The sequence below is a fragment of the Lepus europaeus genome, chromosome 11, assembly GCF_033115175.1.
Source record: "Lepus europaeus isolate LE1 chromosome 11, mLepTim1.pri, whole genome shotgun sequence".
Taxonomy (NCBI): domain Eukaryota; kingdom Metazoa; phylum Chordata; class Mammalia; order Lagomorpha; family Leporidae; genus Lepus; species Lepus europaeus.
In genome coordinates this window covers 50,106,312-50,117,837 of record NC_084837.1, presented here as the reverse complement: position 1 = coordinate 50,117,837, position 11,526 = coordinate 50,106,312, and the positions used below count along the sequence as shown (strand labels likewise).

General features: G+C 62.9%; 1 protein-coding gene across 1 annotated transcript; it reads left to right on the top strand.

Moving 5' to 3' along the window:
- The first annotated feature begins 2,395 nt into the window (after positions 1-2,395).
- On the top strand, positions 2,396-11,102 carry NFATC4 (nuclear factor of activated T cells 4). Its single transcript, XM_062205348.1, has 10 exons — positions 2,396-2,628; positions 3,671-4,766; positions 6,047-6,209; positions 6,753-6,952; positions 7,223-7,395; positions 7,878-8,018; positions 8,803-8,858; positions 9,145-9,271; positions 9,438-10,025; positions 10,711-11,102. The coding sequence occupies exons 1-10, from the start codon at positions 2,529-2,531 to the stop codon at positions 10,776-10,778; spliced, it is 2,712 nt and encodes a 903-aa protein (XP_062061332.1). The 5' UTR covers positions 2,396-2,528; the 3' UTR covers positions 10,779-11,102.
- Positions 11,103-11,526: the final 424 nt, after the last annotated feature.

Below are 11,526 nucleotides of genomic sequence, written 5' to 3'. Positions count from 1 at the left end.
GGAAGACCTTTCTTTCTGTCTCTCTCTCTCTCACTGTCCACTCTGTCAAAAAAACAAAAACAAAAATCTGTAGGGCGAAGCCAGGGCGCTCGCTCTCCAGACCCGGGCGAGGGAGCCGAGCTGTGCTCAGGTGCGCACGCTAGGGGGCAGCCGAGCTCAGCCCAAGGCCCGGCAGCGCGAGAACCCGCGAACCCGGAAGCAGAGCGGCGGCCTCTCTGCGGGCGCCAGGGGGCAGACGTGCGGGGCAGCCCAAGCCTGCACCTCCGCGCGCTTCCCGGTCTCCGACCATGCCTGGCAGGAGTTTTCCGAAGTCATACGTTCCATCCCTCGGCCGCAGCCCAGACGGATTAGAGGGCTCTCCGGGCCGGGGGCTGCCCTCCCCACCGCTTGGCACGCTTAGCCGTCTCCGGCTCGTTCCTACCGCACTTTGCGCTGCCGCCCCATCCCCGCCCCATCCCCGCAGAGGGGAAATTGAGTCACCCGCGGAGTGAGGGCCTACGCCAGCCCGCGGGGCCTTTCCAGATGCTAGGAGGAGGGGCGGGCGCTCCTGGAAAACAAAGGGAGGTGAGGGGGAGGCGGCTGGCTGGGCAGGAGCGGGGCCAGACACATGGAGAAACACTGCCCAGGATCAAAGGAAATATGACATTTGAAAAGAATGTGCGCGTCTGCTCGTGCTGCGCCGGGAGGGGCGGCGCGGGGGCGCGGGGTCTCTGCGCCCCCCTTCGGGCGCGCTGCCCTTGGCGGGGACCCCGGGTCGCTCGCGGCCTCGAGGTGTCCCTCGCTCTCGCTCCTCGGGCGTCTTTTCCTTCCAGCATTTCCGAGATGAAACTGGAAGGGAAATGTAACCTGAGGAGACCAACCAGAGAGGTGGGAGGTGTTGGGGGTGGGGGGGGGGAGGAAAAGCAAACCCAGCCGCCTCCCCGCTCGCGTCGGAACATTCTCCTCTCTCCGCCCGCCCCTCCCGCGCCGCCGCGCTGGGCTCGGAGCCGGGGCCGCTCCGCACGTCACCGGGGTCCCCGGGGGCTGCAGGGGTCTCCTGGGCGGGCCCGAGGGAGGACTGAGGGGAGGGAGAGCAGCCGCCTCCGCCGCTCCCCCAGCCCCGCGGAGCCTGTTTCTCATTAGAGTAATGGGCGCGGTCCCCGCCCGGCTCCCGAGTGTTTGTAAACGTCTGACCCGAGGGCCGGCGTTTAACCCTTCGAGGGCAGGGCTGGGCGCCATTGGGGGCGCGAACTGGAAGGATTTCGAGATTGGAGGTCGCTGGGGCCTCTTAGAGGGGTTGGAGCATACGGGGTGCATGTATGGGGGAGAGTGGGACTTGCACCCCGCGCCCAGCAGCAGCTTCCCTCCGAATCACAAACCTGCCGTCTAACTACCTTTCACACCACCTGGGCCCCTCCGCGCCTGCCCTTCCTGGAAATTCCAGACCGGGTCTTCCTCCCTCCCACTGCCCAGGTGACAGGTGTCCAGCCCTAGGGCCCACCAGGTCGCGGGCTCGGGCTCCTAGTAAACCCGGCCAGGATTTCTCAGGAGGGCCGGATCGGGATGCCATCGGACCTTAGATTCATTCCAGACTACAGTTTCTGGGAGGAGGGAGCTGACTTCCCGTGGAGGCTAATTAATGGCCCCTCTGGGTGGCTGGGACAGGAGCAGTGGCAAAGCCTGGCCTGGATCTACGCCCATCAGGGACTGGGGGCCTTTGACCAGTTCCTCCCAGGTTCTGGCCGCTCTGAGAGTGACCCAGGCCAACTAAATCCTCTTCACCTTTGGAGGACGAGGAGGGATGGAGGGGGTAGGCACCCATTCCGCAGGGCAAAGCTTTCCAGAAGGCCCAGACGGGGCAGGCTTGAGAGGAATGGCCTGTTCCTTCTCAGAGCTGCCTGGAGCACCGTGCACCCGAGAGCCCGCAGGCCTCAGGCCTGGGGGAAAAGGAGAGGAGAGGAGAGGAGAGGTTGCTAGATGCTGGCTGCAGAAGTCTTTAGAACTTAAGGATCTCCCATGGGCCGTCTATACCGGGGGCCCAAAATGTGGCCCCTTTAAGGCGCTCGGACCCAGAGCCCTTAACAGAGACTAAGGGAGGAGGCGGGCCCGGGCTCTCTGCGGGCAATGATTGTCACGACTCCGGGCCAATAGGCATCATTAGGGTCGTATCACGCTGCAGGGACCGTTTTCCAATTCAGTTTTTTTTTTTTTCTTTGAGGGGGAGGGACTGGAGAGCGGACCGAAGGAGGGAGGGTGGGGGAGGACGAGGGGCGCGTGGTTTTCCCATCTCATCCCCGGAGGAGGGGCTGGAGCATCCCAGGCAGCCAATCAGGGACGGGCTGGGGGGGGCCCGCTTTGAAGAAGTTTGGGGGAAAAAAGTTTGGAAAAGTTTCTATAATAACGAGGGGGCGTCCGGAGGGAGGCGACAGCGGCGGAGGAGGGGGCGTCTCAGAGAAAGGGAGGGAGGGAGCCACCCGGGTGAAGAGACAGCAGCCTCCCGAGCTGCCCCCTCCCACCCAGGCCGGGACCCGGGGGCTCTGGTCGGATCCATGGGGGCAGCGAGCTGCGAGGATGAGGAGCTGGAATTTAAGCTGGTGTTCGGGGAGGAGAAGGAGGCCCCCCCGCTGGGCGCGGGGGGGTCGGGGGAAGGTTAGTGCGGGGCTGGGGAGGGTGGTTTCTTGGGTCAGTGAGAGGAGGGCCGGGGACCCGAGTCTGGGGAAGTTAGGGCACTGAGCCCGGGCGGGGGGGATGAGGGCGTCAGAGGTTGAGGGGGGTCAGGGGACGCCCCGGTCTGCGGAAGTGAGGCTGGGGGCCCGGGCTGCACTTTCTCCTTTTTAGGTCGTGGCTGGGGTGGGGGTGGGGGTGCCGTTGGCTGCGCGCCGCCTCCCGGCGGGGCCGACTGTCACTGCGACCCGGGGCGGGTGAGCCCGGCGGATCCGAGAGTTGGGGGCTTGGCCCGGGGAAGGAGAGGTTCGGCCCCGGAGTTTGGCTCGTGCGGGCCTAGTCCAGGTCGGGCAGAGCGGACAGCGGGGGTCGGGGGCACCGGCTGGCCGCGCCGGGGCGCCCCTCCCCCTCCCCGTCTGGCCGCAATGAGAGGCAGATGGCGGGGACGGAGCCGGGGGCGGCGGCCGCCGCTCGCACGGAATCCGCGCTGCCCGCTTGCACCCCCCTTCCACCCCGGCTGGGCCCGGCACGCATCAGCCCCTCGGCCCCAGACTCGGGGGGGAGCGAGGGAGGAGCCGCCTTCCCGCGTCACCGCAGCGCTGGCGCCCCCCGCCTCCCTTGGTCACGGTTGCGATGGCAACTGGGGCTCCTGCCAGCACCGTTTGGGGGTTTGGGAACCGCTGCTAATTGGGTTCATGTGTGAGTCGCCCCCAGCCCAGCCCAGCGCCTTGCTAAACACGCCTCCAGGCCCAGCGCTAGCCCCTCCCCACCACCTCCCTCACCTCGGGTCCCGACCAGAGCCAGTCCTATACTGGGGGCTCAGGGCCACCAGCCCACACCGTGAGGTTCCGCCAGAGGGCCAGGGCCCCACATCCCTACATCCGTCACCTCTGCTTTGATCTTGGGGCTCCAAGACCTCTCCTTGCTGCAGAGGGGGGCGCAGAGTAGAACTTGGGGGGCCAGACACTCCAGGAACCCCCGACATCTCACCAGCTTCTCTCTCCCGCCCCCCTCCCCATTTCCACAGAACCGGACTCGGAAGATGCCCCACCATGCTGTCGTTTGGCCCTGGGGGAGCCCCCTCCCTATGGCGCTGCCCCTATTGGCATCCCCCGGCCTCCGCCCCCTCGGCCCGGCATGCACTCCCCGCCGCCACGCCCGGCCCCCTCACCTGGCACCTGGGAGAGCCAGCCCGCCCGGTCGGTGAGGCTCGGGGGGCCGGGAGGGGGTGCCGGGGGTCCCGGGGGCGGCCGCGTTCTCGAGTGTCCCAGCATCCGCATCACCTCCATCTCTCCCACGCCCGACCCGCCCGCCTCCCTGGACGACAACCCCGACGCCTGGGGGGACGGCTCTCCCCGCGATTACCCCCCACCAGAAGGCTTTGGGGGCTACCGAGAGGCAGGCGGCCAGGGCGGGGGTGCCTTCTTCAGTCCGAGCCCGGGCAGCAGCAGCTTGTCCTCGTGGAGCTTCTTCTCCGACGCCTCGGACGAGGCTGCCCTGTACGCTGCCTGCGACGAGGTGGAGTCGGAGCTTAACGAGGCAGCTTCCCGCTTCGGCCTGGGCTCGCCGCTGCCTTCGCCCCGGGCCTCCCCGAGGCCGTGGACCCCCGAGGATCCCTGGAGCCTGTACGGGCCAAGTCCTGGAGGCCGCGGGCCGGAGGACAGCTGGCTCCTCCTCAGCGCTCCTGGGCCCACGCCGGCCTCGCCCCGGCCTTCATCCCCGTGCGGCAAGCGGCGCTATTCCAGCTCGGGCACCCCATCTTCGGCCTCCCCAGCGCTGTCCCGCCGGGGCAGCTTGGGGGAAGAGGGCCCTGAGCCACCTCCACCACCCCCCCTGCCTCTGGCCCGAGACCCTGGCTCACCCGGCCCCTTTGACTACATGGGGGCCCCGCCAGCTGAGAGCATCCCGCAGAAGACGCGGCGAACCTCAAGCGAGCAGGCGGTGGCCCTGCCTCGGCCGGAGGAGTCCACCCCGTGCAATGGGAAGCTGCCCTCTGGGACGGAGGAGGCCCCCGCTCCCCCTGGGGGTGCCCGGAAGGAGGTGGCTGGCATGGACTACCTGGCGGTGCCCTCCCCACTGGCTTGGTCCAAGGCCCGCATTGGGGGACACAGCCCCGTCTTCAGGTGAGGAGTGTGCCTGCCACCACTGCTCTCCCTGTCGTCCTACTGGGGAATGGGAGGGTCAAGAGACCGGGTTTCTTCAAAGAAATATCTAAACATTTCCAAAGAGCATCCGCAACCAGCGCAGCAACTGCCACCGGCCTGGTTTTAAGGAGATTTAGAATAAATGCACCCCTCTTGCTAAGGGCCAATTAGAGAAAATCCAGCCCGCCTCATGCTACTCTAGGAGGCCTAGTCAAGCAAGAAGCAGCCCCTTGGGGGTGCCCCAACCCGGCCCGTGAGCCTGCATGGGCTTTGTGTCGACCTTCCACTCCGCCCCTTCACACTGGTGCCTGCCCTACACTCTGTTCCAGGAAGTCCCTCTTCTCTTATACTTCATCTCTAGAGCCTGACCCAGTGGCTTAAGGGTCTAGCTGCTAATTTGAATAAACTAGCACATATCTGCAGGTCAAATAATTTGTATTAAAACTTGACAATTCTTCTACCCCGTCCACGCTCAAACCTTGAGATGTCAGATTGAGCCAGCTCCATCCAGAGAAAGGTCTAGAGGGAAGAAACTGTATCACATGAGTTGCCCTGGGGTTTCTCAGCCCCAGCACCCCTGTATGGGCACTGTAGGATTGTTAAGCAGGCCCCCTGCCCTGGCCTCTACACATTAGATGCGAGTGGCAACACTCCCCCTAGCTGTGACAACCGGACATGCCCCCATGCCACATATCACCTGGGGGATCATTACCAGTAGGGATCCACTGGCTTAGGGTACCTGGAAGCATAACACAGGAGCAGTCACCCACTTGAGACTCCTTAGCTCCCTGGAACTCTACCTATCCAACTCCAACCAGTGGAAGGGGAGCTGGCCAGGGAGTGGAATGTGCTCCGTACTCTGTCCTAGGTATGGTCGATGGCTGCTGGCCTCGGTTCTGTATTTGTAGAACAAAGGAGTTTATGTCTGAGGCCTTTTCTGGTCTGAATGACACTTCTTGATGGTTTCGATCCACATCTGGGGATTAGAATGGGCTTAGGGTTCCTCTGCATCCAGGCAAAGCCTCCCCACCCCAAACCCTGTGCTCAGAGCTGGGGAGAAGGGAGTCCCAGGCCTGCTGTCATCTCCCATACCTCATCTCAAGGGCTCTGCCCCGTCTGCCCTTGCTCCTGGGCTTCGGGACGTGATTTCCATGATGATTTCTATCCTCTTTCTCCCACACCACGCCCTCTGCTTCCTCACAGACCCAGTCCATCCTGACTGAGGCTGGAGATGGTCAGTGCTCTTCTCTCCCACCCAGGACCTCTGCCCTGCCCCCTCTGGATTGGCCTCTGCCCAGCCAGTATGAGCAGCTGGAGCTGAGGATCGAGGTACAGCCTAGAGCCCACCACCGGGCCCACTACGAGACAGAGGGCAGTCGTGGAGCAGTTAAAGCAGCCCCTGGCGGTCACCCTGTGGTCAAGGTAAGGGGCCAGGGGCAGGCCCGATCTTTCTCCCACTCAGATCCCTGTGGGTAGACTCCAGCCGTGCAGCCCCATGGCACTGCCCTTTCCCACACTCCCTCTCTGCTCTGACCCCTACAGGCAGCCTGGGGGGAGGAGGGTGCACGTCCAGGACCCGGATATACTTTCTGCTCCTCTGTTCTTCCACCCCCACTCAACTCATCCCATGGGACACCAGCCTCGTGTCTGCCAGATGTGGGGGAGGGATTTAGCTGAGGCCGAAGGTCACTGGGAGTTAGGCTGTCTCTGTGTAGAGTTGGGTCAGTCTCCCTTGGAAGCCTTTTCTCCTTTGCCCAGCCCGGTTTGGGCCTTAGTCCAAGAATAACAGCGAGCTCCAGGCCACATTTTCTCCACAACTGGTGCCCAATTCCCCCAGAGAATCCCTTCCAGGATATCCTTTATCTTTCACCATCCCCACCCCGTGGTGGACTGAAAATCCAGGGATGGATAAAGGAGTGGGAGACGGTGGGGATTTTGATTAGGTGGGCTCTCTCCATCTGCCAGCTCCTGGGCTACAGTGAGAAGCCACTGACCCTACAGATGTTCATCGGTACTGCGGATGAGAGGAATCTGCGGCCTCATGCCTTCTATCAGGTGCACCGTATCACAGGCAAGATGGTGGCCACGGCCAGCTATGAAGCTGTCGTCAGCGGCACCAAGGTGCTGGAGATGACTCTGCTCCCCGAGAACAACATGGCGGCCAAGTGAGTCCCTATTGAGCTCCCCCTGTCGGCAGGCTTCTCCACCGGGCCTAGGTTGGGTGTGCTTCTTCTCGCTAGAGTTGGTTAGACATCATCCCTAGGAGCCGGCTTTCAGGCCTTCTCACCTTCTAGAAGAGGGCTCTGGTTGGGGGGCAGTCTCTGATTAGAAAACAGCCCGCTAGGCACCCATAAATCATTTGAGGCTTTGGATGGAGAGCAGGAGTCTCGCTCTGGCTTCAGCTGAGAGGGTGTGCCATCTGCCTTTGCTTTCAGCATTGACTGTGCCGGGATCCTGAAGCTTCGGAATTCTGACATTGAGCTGCGGAAGGGCGAGACGGACATTGGGCGCAAAAACACCCGAGTGCGGCTGGTGTTCCGGGTACACGTGCCCCAGGGCGGTGGGAAGGTCGTCTCCGTGCAGGCGGCGTCGGTGCCCATCGAGTGCTGTGAGCAGAGGCCTTGGGCCATCCCCCTGTCCCTTGGGACTCTTGTCTGTGTGTTTTGTCTGTCTGTCCGTCTCCCCTGCGTGGTGTTCCATGCCCTGTGTGTCCATCCAGGTAGCCCACAAAGCGATCAGCCCTGATTTCTACCATGGGTAGAGGAGAGGTGTTCCAATGGTGCTTGCCTCTGGCTTGCCTCTGTCTTTGTGTGGGCCCAGAGTGACCCTGAACCCTACCTGCCCCTGGGGTGGCCCGTGAGCTTGCTTGGGAAACTCCCTGGCCTGCCTTAGTTACCTCCCTCTCTGCTCCAGGAGTGGTTCCCTGTGTGGTCTGTGTGACCCCATGGATCCTGCTGATTTACCCATGTGTCTGCCCCCTGAAGGAAGGCTCCCCTGGGGCCCTGTAGCAGTTAGTCCAGAGGGCGAAGGAGAGGAGGCTGTTCCCCCCATGCCCAGCCCAGCCAGGCCTCTTCTTGTACTGCTTTGCAGCCCAGCGCTCGGCCCAGGAGCTGCCCCAGGTGGAGGCCTACAGCCCCAGCGCCTGCTCGGTGAGAGGAGGCGAGGAACTAGTGCTGACTGGCTCCAACTTCCTGCCAGACTCCAAGGTGGTGTTCATTGAGAGGGGCCCAGGTGAGGACCCAACTGGGGATGGAGGGAAGGCAGAAGGGCTTGGAACGAGCACCAGAAAGATCCCTGGCACTGCCGCTAGCCCTGTCAGTTGAGCCCTGGTTTCCCTCTCTCGGCCCTTCCAGTGGGGGAGATGTGTGACAGCAATCTGCAACGTAGGGGTTCGACAGATGTGCAAAATGCCCATCCTGTTTATTAAAGAGGAGTCAGCTTTGAGTGCATTTACCCCTGTGTAGATAGGGTATGAAGGGAGTTCCCTTGGGCCCCCTCCCGAGTGGTGGTTACAAGAGCCCGTGAGACACCCCATGGTGGAATTTCACAGGTGGAGAAAGGGAGGCCACAGGCTCCAAGGGCAGCCAACAACCAGAGGTTGTTGGAAAGCCCCGATCCCTATACCCAGATTTCACAGTTGGGACCACGTCAGAGCATCCCCAGGGGTTTCCTTGTCTTCCTTCAAGCTGGGACCTTTTCCTACCCTTGACCCGCTTCCCCCTTCTCCCAGGATGATCAAGGGAAGGATGTTTGGAGTTGGGTAGAGAGTTTAAGAGATGCTCTGTCACTGACTCCCTCTGGTCCCTGGACTGGCCCTGGCATTTCCCTCGGTCTCAGTTTGCTTGCCTGTACCTTGGGCACAGCTGAAGCCCTCCCTCTTCCGACCTATTGAGTAAACATGCTGTGGGCTCCTCTGGGTAGCGGATTTGGCCTAGGCTCCAGCAGAGGGGGAAGGACAGGGGCAGAGGGCAGGGCCCGTGGTGTTGAGCTGGAGCCCCCTGTTCCCCTCGCACAGATGGAAAGCTGCAATGGGAGGAGGAGGCCACGGTGAACCGACTGCAGAGCAATGAGGTAGGGGTGTCATTCGGGTGCGCACCCTGGGAGGCGGGAGGGGAGGTGGGGGAACTCAGGGAGGTCTCAGCTGGCTCCCCTTGCCCATGGGAGTGGGCTCTACAGCAACCTACTTTTCTCTGGAGGAGGTGGTGTGGCCACCGTGGAAGCAGGCGCATCACTAGGGAATGAACTTTGCTCCTTAGCAACTGGGAAGAGGCAGGATGTAAGGTTTCAGTCCTTGGCAAGGCTGGACTGGGGCTGGATGCCCAGGGGATCCCCTGCCTCACCCTCTGCTCTCCCACAGGTGACGCTGACCCTGACCGTCCCAGCGTACAGCAACAAGAGGGTGTCCCGGCCAGTCCAGGTCTACTTCTACGTCTCCAATGGGCGGAGGAAGCGCAGTCCTACCCAGAGTTTCAAGTTCCTGCCTGGTGCGCTCCAGGACAGCCCATGTGGGGAGCTGAGCAAGGGGAGAGGGGCGAAGGAGACCCTGGCTGCGGGGGTGGGGGTGGGGCGTGGGTGATTGGAAGGTGCCCACGAAGAGACTGCCAGGCCTCTCACTAGCGTGTCCTCCTGCCCTTCCCCCTTCTCCCTCAGTGATCTTCAAGGAGGAGCCCTTGCCGGACTCATCTCTCCGGGGATTCCCCTCTGCACCGGGCCCCCCCTTCGGCACTGACATGGACTTCTCACCACCCAGGCCCCCCTACCCCTCCTATCCCCAGGAAGACCCCGCTTATGAAACTCCTTACCTGTCGGAAGGCTTCGGCTATGGCACACCCCCTCTCTACCCCCAGACGGGGCCCCCACCATCCTACAGACCGGGCCTGCGCATGTTCCCTGAGACTGGGGGCACCGCAGGCTGTGCCCGCCCCCCTCCCGTTTCCTTCCTTCCCCGGCCCTTCCCTAGTGACCCATACGGAGGCCGTGCCTCCTCTTTCCCCCTGGGGGTTCCATTCCCCCCTCCTCCTCCAGCCCCCTTTCGGCCTCCACTCCCTTCATCCCCACCACTTGAAGGCCCCTTCCCCCCCCAGAGCGGTGTTCCTACCCTACCTGCTGAGGGCTATGATGAGGTAGGGCCAGGCTATGGCCCTGGGGAGGGGGCTCCGGAGCAGGAGAAATCCAGGGGTGGCTACAGCAGCGGCTTCCGAGACAGTGCCCCTGTCCAGGGTATCACGCTGGAGGAAGGTGGGTGTGGGACTGGGGACTGTGGGTGTGCGTGTGCGTGTGTGCGTGTGCGCGAGAGGTGGCTCTGCATGTTTGCTGAGGGCTGGAGCTTGGCCTCCCGAAGATTGCGTGGCCTCAGGCTCTCGGGGCCAGCTGCAGGGTTCCAGGAAGTGAGTTCTCGGGTGCGTGGCCTCCTGAGTCCAGTTCACCTGATTCCGGAGGGTGCCTTTCCCCTGCCTCTGCCCTCTGCCCCAGGTCACAGAATCCCAGGGCTAGAGGGCTAGAATCCCACCTGGCCCCCTCAGTTTGCAGACTCAGGCCTAGAGTTGCAGAGAGGAGCGATGGCAGGCCGAGGTCCTGGGGCTGTGTGATTTCCCTCGCCCTGGCTTGCCCCTGAACACGGTCACTGTGGTCAGGAGTGCCAACGGGGAGCCTCCTTGTGTTGTCTCTATTTCCGCCCACTGGCCACACCCGCCTCTGGGTGACACAGGTTGCCTTGACCTCGAAGGCCAAGCCAGCAGCAGTGGGCTGGGCCAGGGGCATGGGAGCCCCCATGGATGGAAGTTGGCAAGATTTGATTAGGACCAGGTGTCAAAGAGAAGTCAGAGAGCTTTGTAGCCTGAGCCTGCCTGGGAGGGATTGGGGGTCTCTGGAAAAGGAAGGGAACCGCCCCTCGCCCGGTCTCTCACCTGCGCCTCCTTTACAGTGAGTGAGATCATTGGCCGAGACCTGAGTGGCTTCCCTGCACCTCCCGGAGAAGAACCTCCTGCCTGAAACATCGCTCGGCAACCCCCGCCCCGACTCAGCCCTGCCCCCTGTCCCTCCCTCCTGGGGTAGTGGCTCCAGAGGCTTGGACCAGGGACCCACTCTGGTTCCTCTTTCCCCAGCTTCTGCCAAGCCCCTGGCTCCCTTCCCCTCCCCCGAGCTGAGATATGGTCCCAGGCCTGGTGCTGCCGTGGAGGCCTGGGGGCGGAGGAGGGTGGAGGACCAGCCAGGACCAGGTGCCAGAACTGACTGGCGTGAAGACAGGGTGCAGGCCGTGCAGGCTGTGGTGCTGGGAGGCAGGGGCAGGGCGATGGGTAATAAAGTACTCCCTGACCGCTGCTTCGGGCTCTAGAGCTCTTTGGAGGGAGGGGTGGGCAGCTTACTGTATCGTGGCCCAAAGGGGCTAAGAGGCTGAAAGGGGATGGTGTGTGGCTGGGAAAGATGCCTCCCAAGTGCAGGGACTGGGGAGTGGGTGGGAAGGGGCTCCTGGGAGGTCCCCTGACTGGGGCTGAGGTTGAGGACTAGGGGTCAAGTAGGCCCATCTTCCCTGGGGATCCAGACTCCTGTGGAGCTTAGGAATGGGGGCCCAGCATTGTTGCCTCCAGTTCCTTATCACTGCCACCCAGATGATTCTGATTCCTAGCCAAGGTGAGAAAGCCCCTATCTGTCTGGTCATTCCGAGGCAGAATGTGAGATACAGCAAGGGAAAGGGGCCTGGCCAAGGTCACATGGTAATCAACAACAGGTTAGAGCCACA

Coding starts and splice junctions, on each gene's coding strand:
- NFATC4 (XM_062205348.1), top strand. CDS start 2,529: ATGGGGGCAGCGAGCTGCGAGGATGAGGAGCTGGAATTTAAGCTGGTG. Junction 6,953..7,222: donor GAGAACAACATGGCGGCCAA/GTGAGTCCCTAT, acceptor CTTTGCTTTCAG/CATTGACTGTGCCGGGATCC. Junction 7,396..7,877: donor GTCGGTGCCCATCGAGTGCT/GTGAGCAGAGGC, acceptor ACTGCTTTGCAG/CCCAGCGCTCGGCCCAGGAG.